Source organism: Lepus europaeus, chromosome 22 (genome assembly GCF_033115175.1).
Source record: "Lepus europaeus isolate LE1 chromosome 22, mLepTim1.pri, whole genome shotgun sequence".
Lineage (NCBI taxonomy): Eukaryota > Metazoa > Chordata > Mammalia > Lagomorpha > Leporidae > Lepus > Lepus europaeus.
Genome location: NC_084848.1, coordinates 4,155,637 through 4,172,137, shown reverse-complemented (window position 1 = coordinate 4,172,137; position 16,501 = coordinate 4,155,637). Strand labels below are relative to the sequence as shown.

At 52.1% G+C, this 16,501-nt stretch overlaps 1 protein-coding gene across 4 annotated transcripts in view; it reads left to right on the top strand.

Moving 5' to 3' along the window:
• The window catches only part of EML1 (EMAP like 1), a 175,278-nt gene that overhangs the window by 144,063 nt on the left and 14,714 nt on the right, over positions 1–16,501 (top strand). For all 4 annotated transcript variants that reach the window (XM_062181106.1, XM_062181105.1, XM_062181108.1 and 1 more), the window contains exons 7-15: positions 3,208–3,357; positions 4,109–4,178; positions 7,712–7,822; positions 8,661–8,756; positions 10,339–10,473; positions 11,080–11,179; positions 12,771–12,925; positions 14,161–14,286; positions 14,449–14,580. In XM_062181106.1, the coding sequence (XP_062037090.1) occupies positions 3,208–3,357; positions 4,109–4,178; positions 7,712–7,822; positions 8,661–8,756; positions 10,339–10,473; positions 11,080–11,179; positions 12,771–12,925; positions 14,161–14,286; positions 14,449–14,580 (1,075 nt within the window). The remainder of the gene's footprint in view (positions 1–3,207; positions 3,358–4,108; positions 4,179–7,711; positions 7,823–8,660; positions 8,757–10,338; positions 10,474–11,079; positions 11,180–12,770; positions 12,926–14,160; positions 14,287–14,448; positions 14,581–16,501) is intronic.

Genomic DNA, 16,501 nt, shown 5'->3' with positions numbered 1-16,501 from the left:
TTCGTCCTCCTGGTGGATTTACATGGAGCTCCACTTGTGTGCTTGAAGGTTTTGTTTACTGATTTAAAGGTTTTGTTTTGTTTATTTCAGAGGAGGCACAGCAGAGAAAGAGGGAGAAACAGAGAGATCGTCTACCCACTGCTTCATTCCCCAGGTGGCTACAGCAGCCAGAGCTGGGCAGAGCTGAAGCCAGGGGCTCAGAATTCCATCCGGGCCTCCCACATGGGTGTCAGGGGCCCAGGTACTTGAGCCGTCATCTGCTGCTTTTGCAGGTGCATTAGCCTGGAGCTGGATCAGAAGTGGAGCAGCCAGGATTTGAACTCGTGCCCACATGGATGCCAGTGTCACAAGCAGCAGCTTAATTCTGTGCTGCGATGCCAGCCCCTAAAAGCTTGAAGTTTAACTTAAGAAAATCATAAAACTTTAAAGTCCCTTAAAGTTTTACAAAACAAATTATTGTGCTCTTACTTTCCTTTTAAAAACCTTTTGGTTCGTTGGAGAGCCAGAGAGACGAGAGCTCCTGTCTGCTGGTTCACTTTTCAGATGCCTGCAAACAGGTAGAGCTGGAATAGACCAGACTGAACCTGGAGGCCAGGAACCCCATCCAGGTCTCCTTCACGGAGGCAGGGATCCAAGTACTTGAACCATCACCTGCTGCCTCCCGGGGTGCACATTAGCAGGAAGCTGGAGCTGGGAGCAGAGCTGGAACGTGAACCCAGGCATTGTGATATGGGTCGTAGGGTTCCCATCCAGTGGGTTAGTGGGTAGGCCAAACACCTGCCCTACTCTCACTCTTAAAAAGAGTGAGAGAAGTTTACAAAATTGGCCAAGTTTTAGAACCCAGTACCCCCCTAGGAAAGGAGGTGCTCCAAAGACCACTAGTTGGGGGGAGCCGCCTTGCCTTCCTGAGTGAAGAGCCCACAGTTCTTCCTCAAATATAAATGCACTCGTTTCCTGAAAGGAAAATATGACTGTTAGAAAATTGCATGACTTTTTCAAGGTCAAGGGAAAGTTAATGAGTGGTTTTGGGCTTGAATTTCAATCTTTCCAAAAGAATAAAGTTAGTTGAAAACTTGCAGAGAGCAAACTTCATGAAAATACTCAGAAATGGGCAGAGGGGTGTTTAGCCGCCACCTGCAACACCAGTAGCCCGTATCAGAGTGCTGGTTTGAGTCCTAGCCATGTTGCTTCTGATCCAGCTCCCTGCAAATGGACGTGAGAGGTAGTGGATGATGGCTCAAGTGCTCAGGCTCCTGCCACTCACAGGGCAGACTTGAATGGAGTTTCAGCTCCTGGCCTTGGCCTGGCCCAGCCACAGCTGTTACAGCCATTTGGAGACTGAGGCATCTCCCACTGCTTTCCCAGACACGTTAGCAGGGAGCTGGAACAGAAGTGGAGCAGCCAGGACTTGCACCAGCGCCTATATGGGGTGTTGACATTGCAGGCAGTGGCTTAACCCACTGTGCCACAACACCAGCCTTTATTTTAAAAAAAAATTATTATTTATTTGAAAGAGTGAAAGAGAGAGAGGTAGAAAGAAGGAGAGAGAAAGAATGAGACCTACCTGGTGTCTGGAGCAGTGGCTTAACCAGCTGCAGCACCACACTGGCCCCTCAACACACATTCAGAGGCCAGTGCTGTGCTGTAGTGGGTGAAGCCGCCGCCTGCAGTGCCAGCATCCCATATGGGCACTGGTTCGAGTCCCGGCTGCTCCACTTCCAATCCAGCTCTCTGCTATGGCCTGGGAAAGCAAAGGAAGATGGTCCAAGTCCTTGGACCCCTGTACCCATGTGGGAAACCTGGAAGAAGCTCCTGGCTCCTGGCTTTGGACTGACCCAGCTCCGGCCATTGCTGCCATTTGGGAAGTGAAACAGTGGATGGAAGATCTCTCTCTCTCTCTGCCTCTGCCTCTCTGTAACTCTGCTTCTCAAATAAATAAATATATCTTTTAAAAAATTCATTTAGCCTACTTTCTATTTATATTTTAGAAGGTGTAGAGCAGCGAAATATGCTCCAAATAAATGATACGTTTTGCCAAATTACTGTTTTCATTGAAGTTCAAGTGACATTTTGCTCTCAAAAAAGTTTTCAAGGTTTGAAAGTTCACATATAAGAATTTTAGCTCAAGTAATGATCTCCAGGGAGCTGTGGCACCGGGAACCTAATTTGTTACCGTGTGTGTGTGTGTGTGTGTGTGATTTTTATCCTTTATGAATACTTTTATCATATTTAATAAAAATCTGTTTTTAAAGATTTATTTATTTATTTAAAGAGCTAGAGAAGGGGAGAGACACAGAGATCCATCTGCTGGTTCATTCCCTAGATGGCTGCAATGGCCAGCCAGGAGTTCCTTCTGGTCTCCCTATGGGTGCAGGGACCAAGCACTTGGGCTGTCTTCCACAGCTTTCCCCAGGCCATTAGCAGAGAGCTGGATTGAAAGTGGAGCTGGCGGGACACAAACCAGTGCCCATATGAGATGCTGTCATGGTAGGTGGCAGCTTTACCTGCTATGCCACAATGCCAGCCCCTAAAACTATTTTTAATAAAGATTTAGGTCTCTGATACCACAATAAAAATAGACTTATAATTAACTCAAAAACTTTTCTAAAAATAAAATCAACTCTTTGTCTTGTTAAAAATAGGTATTGCGGCCGGCACCGTGGCTCAACAGGCTAATCCTCCGCCTAGCAGCGCCGGCACACCAGGTTCTAGTCCCAGTCAGGGCGCCGGATTCTGTCCCGGTTGCCCCTCTTCCAGGCCAGCTCTCTGCTGTGGCCCGGGAGTGCAGTGGAGGATGGCCCAAGTCCTTGGGCCCTGCACCCCATGGGAGACCAGGAGAAGCACCTGGCTATCAGCGCAGTGTGCTGGCCACAGCGCGCAGGCCGCGGCAGCCATTGGAGGGTGAACCAACGGCAAAGGAAGACCTTTCTCTCTGTCTCTCTCTCTCACTGTCCACTCTGCCTGTCAAAAAAAACAAACAACAACAAAAAATAGGTATTGCCTTTGCATCCATGGCCATTTCCGTCTTGACTGTGTGGCTGCGGGGGGTCCGGTATTTGGCATTTGGCATTGAGTATTTGCAATTTAATGTAATTTACATTCACAAAGTCCATGCCAAGAGTCAGACAGTATCTGTGCCTGTTGGATGAAGCTGATGTGTTGTCAGCTCTTAAAGGAAAAGCAGTTTTTCCCTTGACGCGCACGAAGCTATGGGTACCGGGGTCGAGACTGCCGGAATAACCTGTACCTGCTCCCGACGGGGGAGACCGTGTACTTCATTGCGTCCGTGGTGGTGTTGTACAATGTGGAGGAGCAGCTGCAGCGGCACTACGCCGGCCACAGTGACGACGTGAAGTGGTAAGGCCGGGGCTGGGACGCCAAGGCGCAGGTGCAGTCTGATAGCATGAGGAGGTCCATAGAGGGACAGGATTAAAGGGAGAACAGGGGCCTAGGCAGTAGGATCGTTGGGAAAAGTTTGTGTGCTCTGGGTTGTCTGCTCACCACCTGACGCTGTAGGACACGCTTCCATCTTCACAATACTAGACTTGTCTGACAGCATGGCCTAAGCAGATAGCCCCAAGACACACCTCTTCAGAGGCCTTCTTAACACATCACCTGCTAAATGCATCTGGGTGGGTCTTTTTTCTTTTTTTGTTAAAAAAGAAAGCGTTCTGTCTTGTATTTATGGATGGGTCTGCTGTTCCCATAATTCATTGATAGCTTTTGGTAGGGATTTAGTATATTCTTGGAGGGATGGGGGGAAGGGGGAATGAGGTAAAAATCCCGTTAGCCAAAGATTCGTGCCTTTCCTGTTTTAGCCTTGATAACGGTTGTCGACTAAGTGGTTCTGAGACTGAAGGGGTATTTTCTCAGCATCAGAAGCTGTTTCCTGAAATTTGAAAATCCTTGAGAAGAAATAAGGGATTTGACTTGAAATAGGCACACCTTGTCTAAAGTTGTTGGGGTATGCAGGGGGTTTATCGTGAGTCTGTAAGAAGTTGGGTGTTGTTTTTTTCTTGTATTTAAAGGCTTTGCTAGATGATGTCTGATGAAGGGAAAGTAGAGCTTGTCTTCACAGTGTGATGTTCTGTGAATACCTTTGTTTCAGCCTAGCAGTCCACCCGGACAGGATCACTATAGCCACGGGACAAGTTGCAGGCACCTCCAAGGATGGAAAAGTGAGTCATGGCACCTTTGCATATCTCATAATGAGCTGGTAATGCAAAAACAGTGTCTTGAAAACATCTGGCCGATACTAAGCCTGTTTAGATATTGTTACAGGATCTCAACGATTCTGAGTCCCTCGTTAGAATTTTTTATTACAAGCTAAAAGTCTTACCATGTTCTTGACACCCTTGAGCTCATATTAAGTTCAGCAAACTTTTGAATTAAAAAAATTTTTTATCCTTTACTTATTTATTTGAAAGGTAGAGTTATGGAGGGGGAGAGAAAGGAGATGGAGGGAGAGGAGACAGAGAGAGAGATATCTTCCATCTGTTGGTTCACTCCCGAAATGGTTTCAATGGCAAGGGCTGGTCCAGGCTGAAGCCAGAAGTTTCATCTCAATCTCCCACGTGGGTGCAGGGGCCTGAGGACTTGGGCCATCTTCTGCTGCTCTCCCAGGCCATTAGCAGGGAGCTGGATCAGAAGTAGAGCAGCTGAGACTCGATTGGTGCTCAGATGGGATGCTGGCATCCCTGGCAGTGGCTTCACAACACCGGCCCATTCTTCACCAAATTTTTAAATAGCTTTGTTCTTGTCTAAGAATTTATCAATTTTCAAAAATACATATTCGTACACATGATGTAGCGGGTACTCACTTAATGAAGAAAGTGGACATCAGAACAAATAAGCACTTCAGTCTGGGGCGTTTTGCCTCTTCAGCGACTCCCAGACACCTGAGGGCCTGTGCTTCTGAGCAGGCACACGGTTGCCAGGGTCGTCAGCACTGATGCTGAAAGCGCTCCAGCAGGACTTCAATTTGCTTTTCAAGGAATGAGAGAAGGAAGTAGTGGAACTTAGCAAATAGAGACCAATTGAAGACTGATTTCCAGTTACCTAGGTATCAGAATGGGTTGTGATTGTCTTGTCTTCCAACACTCCTTGTAGCTTTTTTGTAACTTATTTATTTATTTTTCATTTGAAAGGCAGAGATACACAGACAAGAGATGGAGAGAGATCCCCAATCTACTCTTCAATGCTCACAACAGCCAGGGCTGGGCCAAGCCAAAGCCAAGAGCCAGGAACTCAATCCAAGTCCCCCACATGGGTGGCAGGGACCCACGTACCTGCTGCCTCCCAAGGTATACATCAGCAGGAAGCTGGAGCTGGGAGTGGAGTCAGGACTTGAACCCAGGCCCTGTGATGTGGCACACAGGCATCCCAAGCAGCATCGTAACTGCTGTCCCAAATACCTGCCTTTTTGGTATCTTTTTTGATATCGACTTTTGCATAGCTAAGCTAATTACATTAGATATTTGCATTTTTATCAACGCGTCTTCTTCCAGAAACATATTTTAATGACCATATGCTATTTTCTGTTAGAATTCTATACTTGGCATACTGCGGTACTGGGATGCCTGCCACTCACGTGGAAGACCTGGAGCCTGGTCCAGCCCTGGCTATTGTGAGCATCTGGGGAGTGACCCAGCTGGTGGAAGATCTTTCTCCCTTTCTCTTTCTTTCGGACTTTCAAATAAATAAATAAGTAATTTTTAAGAATTCTATGCATAAAAAGACATAACAGAAGTAATGGAAATCAGACTGCTGTTACATGAACTCACATAAGTGGAACACGTCTTTTTAAAAAATGGCCTTGAAAAGTCGCTTGAAATGAATAGTAAATCACTTGTTCCTCCCTCTGTAGACTTAAAAGTATATTTCAGTTTCTGCCATTGAAACCGAACCATAACTCTGGGGCTAGAGACAGTGTTACAGCTCTGTGAGCTGTGGGCAGCTGAGACAGTGTTACAGCTAGAGACAGTGTTACAGCGCTGTGAGCTGTGGGCAGCCGAGACAGTGTTACAGCTAGAGACAGTGTTACAGCTCTGTGAGCTGTGGGCAGCTGAGACAGTGTTACAGCTAGAGACAGTGTTACAGCTCTGTGAGCTGTGGGCAGCTGAGACAGTGTTACAGCTCTGTGAGCTGTGGGCAGCTGAGACAGTGTTACAGCTAGAGACAGTGTTACAGCGCTGTGAGCTGTGGGCAGCCGAGACAGTGTTACAGCTCTGTGAGCTGTGGACAGCTGAGGCAGTGTTACAGCTAGAGACAGTGTTACAGCTCTGTGAGCTGTGGACAGCCGAGACAGTGTTACAGCTAGAGACAGTGTTACAGCTCTGTGAGCTGTGGACAGCCGAGACAGTGTTACAGCTCTGTGAGCTGTGGGCAGCCGAGACAGTGTTACAGCTAGAGACAGTGTTACAGCTCTGTGAGCTGTGGACAGCTGAGACAATGTTACAGCTAGAGACAGTGTTACAGCTCTGTGAGCTGTGGGCAGCTGAGACAGTGTTACAGCTCTGTGAGCTCAAGCTTTCCTGGGGAGAAACCAGAGAGGCCAAGTGACCCTGGATGCCCAGCTACCCAGAGACAAGCTAAGCTGGAGCCCAGCTCCTCCCGTGTCCTGTCTCGCAAGCACCACACTGGTGCTTTTCCTGCTGAAGATCTGCGAGTCACTCTGATAGTTTCTTAATTAGTATAAATTACCCAGGAACACAATTGAGAGGGTTTTGAGCTAATCATAATACTTTTTAGTAATTTTTTAATTTTTAAAGGCAGAGTGACCATGAGAGACAGCGTCCATCTGCCGGCTCACTCCCCAAATGCCTGCAACAGCCAGGGCTAGGCCAGATTGAAACCAGGAGCCAGGAGCTCCAGCCAGGTCTCCCACATGGGTGGGAGGGGCCCAAGGGGTTGGATTGTCACCTGCTGCTTTCCCAGGAGCATTAGCAGGAAGCTGGATCAGAAGCACAGAGCAGCTGGCACTCAAACTAGGCACTCTGATATGAGATACCAGCATCCCACATGGTGGTTTAGCCCACTGCACCACAGCGCCCACCTGTTTTGCCCCTGTGGGACCCAAGAACATCAGACTTTCAATGCTGTCTGGTGGTGACCATCTTGATGAACTTTAGACATGCTGACATTAGCAACAAAACACACTCTAAAAGAGTTACCCCAAGGCCGGCGCCGTGGCTCATTTGATTAATCCTCCGCCTGTGGCTCCAGCATCCCATATAGGTGCCGGGTTCTAGTCCCGGTTGCTCCTCTTCCAGCCCAGCTCTCTGCTGTGGCCTGGGAGGGCAGTGGAGGATGGCCCAAGTGCTTGGGCCCTGCACCTGCATGGGAGACCAGGAAGAAGCACCTGGCTCCTGGCTCTGGATCGGAGCAGCTCCCACCGTAGCAGCCATTTGGGGAGTGAACCAACTGAAGGAAGACCTTTCTCTCTGTCTCTCTCTCACTGTCTATAACTCTACCTGTCAAATAAATTAAAAAATAATAATACAATTTAAAACTGGTACACCTGTCTTAATTGTTCATTTGGCCACCATGCCCATGGCCTCCTGCAGCTATGGGGAAAGAGCACACCTCCCAAATGCAGAAAAAGACCATTTGTTTGGACAAAATCGAAGTTATTGCCAGGTCATCTTGTAGCTCAAGGGAAAGATGAGCTTGTGCGGCCGTCACAACTGGTGACTCGGGTTTTTCACAACAGCAACTGCCCCCACACGTGCGCATCTGGGACTCAGTGACGCTGAACACTCTCCACGTCATCGGAGTGGGGTTTTTTGACCGCGCCGTCACCTGTATCGCGTTCTCAAAATCCGTAAGTACAAGCCCTGTGGGTCATGCAGTCTTGGTCCAAAGGGAGGAGAGAAAAGAACTCAAGGTTGAAGAGGGAGAGTGCTAGCTCGCCCACCACTGACCGCGTGCACATGCAGCTTTGAGCTCCAAGTTCCCTGCCTCCCTGGTCCCTCGTTCAGAGGTCACACACACGAGCCATCAGGGACACACACTTCCAGCCAAGCGTTTCCAGCCCCGTGAACTTGGTGATGCAAAGAGCGTCTCCTCCGACCCCCACCCCAGGACACTGTCCTTGCATTCCTTAAGGCAGTTTGCCTGCTCTGGCCTTGAATCCCACCTGCTCCCTTCGCAAGCGGCTGCAGCACCTCTGCCGCCCCCTCCAAGCAGGCTCCCAGCCTCCCCCAGGCAGGGGTTGAACAGGGCCTGTGGTCTTCCAGGCTACCTGGGCACGTGCCAGTTCAACAGCTCTACCCTGAGGCTCTTTTACACCACCCACCAGCCAGCACAGAAACTTGCATTCACACAGCCGTGCACCTGTTCACAACCCAGTCGACAGGCATCCGTGGCCCTGCACTTCTCTGGCTGCAGCCCGTGCCTTTTGGGAGCAGAGCTCTGGCCTCCTGAGGGGCAGATTTTCATGGAGCCTGCCTGTTGAGGGCCACCCCGGCCCCTCTCCATCCCGCTCCTGACCCTGCATTACCCCAAGCTCACCTGCAGGTGTCAGAAGCCAGGGGTGGACATTCCCCAATGACCACATAGCGGCTTCTTTATCAAAAGCTGAATTCGCGCTCATTATTCGTCATGTCCAGCCCATTTTGTTCTCAAACACAGTCTTCCTGTGAATATCTTTCTCTTTCCAGAACGGAGGAAGCAACCTCTGTGCCGTGGATGACTCCAACGACCATGTGCTGTCCGTGTGGGACTGGCAGAAAGAGGAGAGACTGGCTGACGTGAAGGTGTCGCCTCAAGCCTTGTGCTGGTCCCGTCCCCCCACTCTGACCCACACCGAGCTGGTTCCCCCGTTTCTTGCTGCCTGTGGGCGGGACACCTCCCCTTAGAGTCCTTTGCCCCCTGCCCTCTCCCCTGCAGGACGCCATTCCCTGGTCCTGTCAGGGTCTTTTCCTTCCTGCACGTCTGGGAGGCATTTCTTTCATCCTCATTGCATGGCCACTACCCTTTTAATTCAGTCACGTATTTGTTCACTTCCTCTTTCACCCACTTGACAAAGCCCCAGTGCTGCTCTGGGCTCACACAGTGTGTGTGTTTGGGGGGTGATGAGGGAGGTGTGCTCACTGTCCATGAGCCTCTCCAACAGGGGTAGGGGAGGCGGGTGCGGGGCAGGTGCATGTCGGCACACCTGAGGCTGAGGCATGCAGCCAGTGCAGGGACTCAGCCAAAGCAGATCGGACCTGGGAGCCTCTGGCTTCGTCCCAAATCCCCCGAGGTGCCTCCACCCTGACTTCTTTTACTGCCTCTAATCTATTTTGCACAAAATGTCAAATTGACTTTCCTAAAACTTCCATAGGTTCTTCTGTGAAGTCATCATTAGAATCCCCATTTCTATAGAATCGACTTTAGAGTCCTGATTCTGGCATCTGTTAGCCTTAGATAACCTTACTTGTCTGACGTTAGGATCGCGCCATTAGGTAACATCACCATTAGAGAACCCAACTTACCCACACTAGAATTAACCATCCGGTGACCCCACTTCCCTAAAGTTCTCTGTTGCGTGTCTGGAAGGTAGACCTTGTGTTCTAATCAGGCATGTGCCCAACACCTGTCCTCATACCTGCTGAGGTTCTGGTCAGGGGTTTGCAAGGTTCCAGCTATGTTGCCAGGTTGGCCGTAACCAGAGGCGAGTTATTGCTCATATTCCAGAATGTGCAGTTGAGCTACTAAGTGGAGGCAGCAGTCAGGACACTGGGATTTGGGTTGTGGGAGATGAAGTGGCAGCTCCACCATGGGGGGCCCCGGGGCTGGCCACCAGCAAGCCCCAGGCAGACTCGGGAAGGGCTCTCAGGGGAAGCAGGGCAACAGTACCGGCCAGGAACGAGGGAGCTGTAGAAAATGCAGATTCCTGGCCCCTCCCTGAAGTTTCTGATCACAGATGGGGCGAGGCTTAGCGATCTGCACTTTAACACGTGTCAGGTGATTCGTGGTTGAGCCCGGCTGGGGACCCAGCCCTAGAAGGTGAGAAGAGATGCTCGCGGCTCCCGAGCCCCCGCGGCTCCGGGCCAGCCCCTCCAGCAAAGCCTGCTGCTGGCCTTGCTGGCCTGCCCCACGCTGGCCCTGGGGGAGGCCCTGTCCGAGGAGCGAGCTCCCCGCCTTGGAGGAGCAGACAAGGAGGGGAAATTAGGGCACATAGTCAGTCCACGTGTAAGGTTTACAGCAAGAGCAGGCCGTGGGAACAGAGTTGGGCGGCAGCTCACTGGCCTGGATGAGCCGTGTGCGTGCGTGTGTGTGCACCTGTATGTGCATGTGTGTGTGCGAGGTTCAGATGAGGGCCCTGAAGCGTCTGGTTCTCATGCTTTGTTGAAGTGCTCTAACGAGGCGGTGTTCGCCGCCGATTTCCACCCCACGGACGCCAGCGTCATCGTGACCTGTGGGAAGTCGCACCTCTACTTCTGGACCCTGGAAGGAGGCTCCCTCATTAAGAAGCAAGGGTTGTTCGAGGTAAAGCTCAGCTCTGGCTGCTGCAGCTGAGGGGTGAGGTTTTCGGGGGACTGTGAGGTGCCCCTGTCTTAATGCCTGTTTTCCTGGCCTCGGTGGAGGGGGTGCACAAAGAAGGACTGTCCTCAGGGTCCCTCATGGGGCTGGGGAGGCCTTGTGTCTGTGGATAAAGTGGTGGAGGGTGGAGCCAGCCCGGGAGAGCCCAGATGGGCAGAGCCACACCGTGGGTGGCTGACCCTGCCCAGCCAGCAGAAAGAGGGCCAGTGGGGCAGTGGGCCTCTGTCTTTCCAAGGATGGGAGGCCCCGTGGGGGCTTTGTGAGGGCACCAGGACCCCTTTATTTGGGCACCAGGGTTCCGTGCCGAGGCTGCAGCTGCAGTGACACGGTGTCCTTTGACCCCTCCAGCACCCTCCCCTCTCAACCTGTCTGCAACTTGTGGATCCCAGCCGGGCACTTCTTGGTGTGGAGCAGTTGACCTCCCGGCCTGGGTTATGCCACAGTGGACGAGAACCAAAGGGCACACGGTGTGCTGCCCCGGTCTCGCTTGGGGTCACTCTGACTCCACTTCACACTTGATTAGATACGTGTTCTGTTTACTGTGGTCTGCAGAAACAAGAGAAGCCAAAGTTTGTCCTCTGTGTGACTTTTTCTGAAAATGGTGACACCATCACTGGAGATTCAAGCGGCAACATCTTAGTGTGGGGAAAAGGTAACCGTAAGCGACCGTTCTCAAAGCCGGGGCTGTTTTGGTGATGTCAGAAGTCAAAAAGTGAAGTCTGTAAGGATCATCTGTTCGTGAGTTGGCAGGAGTGCTGTGAGGGTCCAAGTTGTGTAGGCATGCGTGTGAGCGTGAGCTGTGTATGCATACGTGTGCGTGTGAGTCATGTAGGCATACGTGTGCGTGTCATGTAGGCATACGTGTGAGTGTGAGCTGAGTATGCATACGTGTGAGCGTGAGCCATGTAGGCATACATGTGAGCGTGAGCTGTGTATGCATATGTGTGTGTGTCATGTAGGCATACGTGTACGTGAGCCATGTAGGCATACGTGTGTGTGAGTCTTGTAGGCATACGTGTGCGTGTGAGTCATGTAGGCACATGTGTGCATGTGAGTCATGTATGCATATGTGTGAGCATGAGTCACACGTGCATACATGTATGACTTACACATGCATATGTGTGTGAGTCATGTAGGCATACGTGTGAATGTGAGTCACGTATGCATGTGTGTGAGTGTGAGTCACATAGGCATACGTGTGCGTGTCATGTAGGCATACGTGTGAGTTGTGTATGCATGTGTGTGAGCCTGAGTCACGTATGCATACGTGTGTGTCATGTAGGCATACGTGTGTGTCATGTAGGCATACGTGTGCGTGTGAGTTGTGTAGGCATATATGTGAGCGTGAGTCACACATGCATACATGTGAGTAGGAGTTACCCATGCATACGTGTGAGCGTGAGTCGTGCATGCATGCATGTGAGCGTCTGCAACTTGCAGCAGAACTGGAACGGAGCGAGACTGGAGCGTGGCGGAGCTGTGGGCCTCACATCCCCCAAAGGCCCTTGCAGCCCAGGCCGGGATGGTGGGCCGGTGGCTTTACTAGGAGTCTACAGTGACGTCTCTAGTCTGTGGTGAAGTTAGTAGTGACCGTGGAGCTATAAAACACTTAAGGATCTTTTCTGGTCCACGTGGCTCCTGGCAGCCATTTGTGGGGTGCCAGGCAGGTGCTGGGTGCTGCAGGTGTTCCAGTGAGTCGGCTGGGAGGCCTCCTTTGGCTCGACACTCAACACACATGTTCAGTGAGGCCAGGCGAGCAGTGATGGGTGCTGCCCAGGTCCAGGAAGAGGGGACATACCCACCCTGTCCTCAGGGTTGAGGCCAAAGATGGAGACAGAGCCACCGGTGTCATTTCAGGATCACTGGGCGACCTTCGGCCTCCCTCCTGCTCTTGGTGCTCCCTCCAGGGCTCGTCGTGTCCGTAGAACAGCCCCATTGCAGGAAGGGGGCAGCTGAGAGGCAGAGCAGCCACATCACTGGACCAAAGGGGCACAGCTCAGTGGGGTGACGGTGGTACAGGATGGAGGCTCAGCCGCGTGGCTGACACCTGCTGACACGCCTCCCTCACCACCCAGTGGCCCTGTGTGCACTTGTCAGCCGCCCTGAGAACGTCCAGGTCCCTTTGACGATGGCGTTCTAGCCGACCACGTCACCTCTTACAATGAGAATGGAATGGGATTGGAAAGTGGGCAGAGGTGAGCCTTGGGATAACATGCTAGTCATGGCTTCCCCCGCGTGTCTAGGTACGAACCGAATAAGCCATGCAGTTCAAGGGGCCCACGAAGGCGGCATTTTTGCACTCTGTATGTTAAGAGATGGCACCCTGGTGTCAGGAGGAGGCAAGGATAGAAAGCTCATCTCTTGGAATGGAAACTACCAAAAACTTCACAAAACAGAGGTAAGTCAGCAAACACTGCTCCAGGAACTTGTGACCCTGAGGCTGTCACCCTTGGCCTTTTCCCTGGGAATCTGAACACTTGAGTCTGCAGCTCTGAAAGTTGTTGGCATGACGTAGTATTCTATGGATGCAACACATCTGGTGACAGTGGTGAGGTCCCCATGGCCAGGAGCAGCCGTGGGGAAACCACGTGGCCTCCTCTGCCAGCAGGGGTCAGCCTTAGCTCTGTGAGAGGGAGAGGGTGTGGGCGAAGGCAGGGCTGCTGCCCGTGGTCCTGGAATCCACCCCCTCCTGCCCACATCAACTTGCTGGCTCCAGCGCTCGCCTTTGCTCCTTTCATGGGCACAGACCTTGATGATCAGGGCATGTGTGGGTCTAGAACGTCTGGGTCTTAGCGTTTAGAACATCCTGTGTGTTTGTCAGCATCCACACTGGGTTTTAACACCAAACAGAGTGACCAGGCCAGAGAGCGCACTGTTTTAAGTTGCACTACAGTGTTTTGAAGTCTTTGGGCTGCGCCTATCACATTGCAACAAGCAAAGAGTGAAGTAGCCCGGAATGGTCCTCATTTCTAATGTTGTCAAGAAAAGTGTTTTCTTATTTTTAATTTTATTTTTAAAAGATGTATTTATTTGAAGGCAGAGTTACAGAAGGAGGGGGGATCTTCCATCCACTGGTCACTCTCCCAAACGTTCTGTGTAAACACCATGCCATTTCATACAGGGGCCCTGATCATCAGTCAACTGTGGTGTCCACAGAAGGTCCTGGAACCAGCCCTGCCCCCTATCGATACTGATGAACAACTGTTTTGGTTTTTTTTTTTTTTTTTTAAGATCTTTTTTTTTTTAATTTGAAAGAGTTACAGAGAGAGAGAGAGAGAGAGAGAGAGAGGTCTTCCATTCAGCTCGCTCCCTCCCCAAATGACCACAACAGCCAGAGCTGAGCTGATCCGAAGCCAGGAGCCAGGAGCTTCTTCCGGGTCTCGCACACAGGTGCAGGGGCCCAAGGACTTGGGCCATCTTCCACTGCTTCCCCAGGCCATAGCAGAGAGCTGGATAGAAAGTGGAGCAGCCAGAACTCGAACTGGTACCCATATGGGATTCCATTACTGCAGACTAGTGCTTTAATCAGCTGTGCCATGGTACTGGCCACGAACAACTGTATTTTGAATGACTGAGCTAATGGCTTAATGACCTTTTAAATGTTTTCTTCCTCTATGCCTCTTTCCCATGCAGATCCCAGAACAGTTTGGTCCAATACGGACAGTGGCCAAGGGGAAAGGAGACATCATCCTAATAGGCACAACCAGAAACTTCGTGCTACAGGGCACACTGGCCGGGGACTTTGCACCCATCACTCAGGTACAGCCAGCCCGGCAGGCCCACCACACACGCTACGCTCTGAGCCACTCCTCCTCCCACGCTGCACACTGAGATGACCCCCTCCAGCCTGGTGGGGGAGGGAAGAAGCCCAGAGCATCGGCCAGTGTCACAGAGAGCCCTTGTCTGTCTCTGTTTGCGTAGGGCCACACTGACGAGCTCTGGGGGCTGGCCATCCATGCCTCCAAACCTCAGTTCTTGACCTGTGGGCACGACAAGCACGCCATTCTCTGGGACGCTGTGGGTCACCGGCCTGTCTGGGACAAGATAATAGAGGTAACCATGCGTGTTATGTTTCCATTTTTCTTAAAAACAGCTCATTGGGAACAATGTCCATTTATTTTTGCATGCACTTAATAGTGATACGAAATTGTCCCAAAGCAAATGTCACTTAATTTGTCTCTTTAGATCTGCATTGCATTCATTGCCTGGGGAGGTCCCATGCACATAGAACTCAAGTTCATTGTCGAGCTTGCCAAGGTGAACGTGGAAACTCGGCCTTGGTCCAGGGCTGAGATGTCCGTGTAGGAGCTGCCTCCTGTTTCAGGTCCCTTCTGAATGGGGATTTACAAGCTGTGCAGAAAACATACAGCTTAGTGCATCCCAGTGCTGTGAGTCTGATGGCACAGGGGAGCCTCGGCCGGAGAGCTGGCAACCCTGTGCACGCTGCGAAGGAACTCACGCTACCTCTGAGCATCCAGCTGCCCCTCCCCACGTGTACACAGCCATGTGTTTCCTTGAGCCCTGCACACATATTAGCCTTCGTCCTCACAGCAGCTCTGTAGCCTGGAGGGTTTTCTCACTCTGATCTTACTGATCAGGAAGTTGAGGCTTAGAGAAGCTAAATGGGGTGCCAGGGTCCCTGCGTTAGTAAGTGACAGAGCAGGGCTTACGTGCAGTCACGCCCATGCCACAGAGAGCAGACAGCCCCAGAGGAAGAACTGGTGCCCTGCAGAGCCCGCTGCCCTGGAGGCTGTTCCCAGGTGCTCCACGGGCTGTGGGGCTCCATTTCTTCTGCTTTCAGAGGGGGCAGGGGGCGTTGGTCCCTGGGGTCGCTGGTAGGGCCCTGGGGTGGACACTGCGTGCAAAGGAAGGCGCCGTGTAGGCCTTGATGCTGGCATGGGCTACAGAAAAGAGTGTTCTGTGTTATGCCTGTCCCCCGTGGTGAGGGGCAGAAATAAATGGGACCAGGGGAGATGTAGGGGGTTGGCAGAAGTGACCACAGCCAGCAAGTGCGGCAGGGCACCAGTGTCCCAGAGGGCAGCCCTGCAGACACCAGCGACCGCCCTTCCACATCCCCGCCCACAGTGGGCTGCTGAGCTCCTAGCCTGGTGGAAGGGCAGGGCTCTGGCCTGGAAGTCACAGATGTGCACTCTGGTCCTAGCTACTCTGCCCGCCACTTGTGTGGCCTCCAGCAGGAGCACCGGGCCTCTGTGAGCCTCCATCTCCATCTTGGAGTTGGCAGGAGGCCCAGAAGTGCTCTGTGAGTGGCACAGCTTCCAGTGGGCTTGAGAAGCTCTGCTTGCCTGCCAGGGGCAGCCCTGGACCTCCTGACAGCTCCCACTTGGGAGAGAAGCATTGAATAGTGGGGCCAGTGTCTGGGCTCTGTTTGCGGGTCCAGTGGTGGCCAGGCCTCCTCTTCCCATTCCATTGCTGTGGCCGCCTTGGCCTTGCTGTGACTCACCTCCACCGAGTGAGCGCCCATGTGAAACACGGATCCGGTCAATCCTTACCTTTTACTGAAAGGAGAAGGCCTCCACCACCTTCTTACCTCCTACTGGCCAGAGCCGCGCTGTGACAGTGCAGCCCTGGCCTTCCTCGCTCCTCACCCCGCAGACTCCATGTTGTGAACCCCACAGCCTCCACCGCCATCCTCCGGTGGGCCCACAGCTGATTGCCTCCAGCACTGTGACCCTACTGTTGCCCCAGAATCTCTGATCCAAAAGCAATCGCAAGCCCACTGCCCCCACCGCTCGAAGGCCTCGAGCAGGGCTTGCCCTGGGAAGCCTGGCCCGGCACCCACTGTGGCTCACGGGGGCCTGGTGTGTGTCTGTCCATCACCTGCCACGTGTGTCAGAGTCTGTGACTGGCCCAGAACCTGCAGTTCACCCCGAGCGTCTTTGTCCTGGAGTTGTGCAGGGGTTGTGTTTCCAAGCTGGGCAGACAGGTGTGTGTGAAGGGCTGGCCGTTCAGGGCG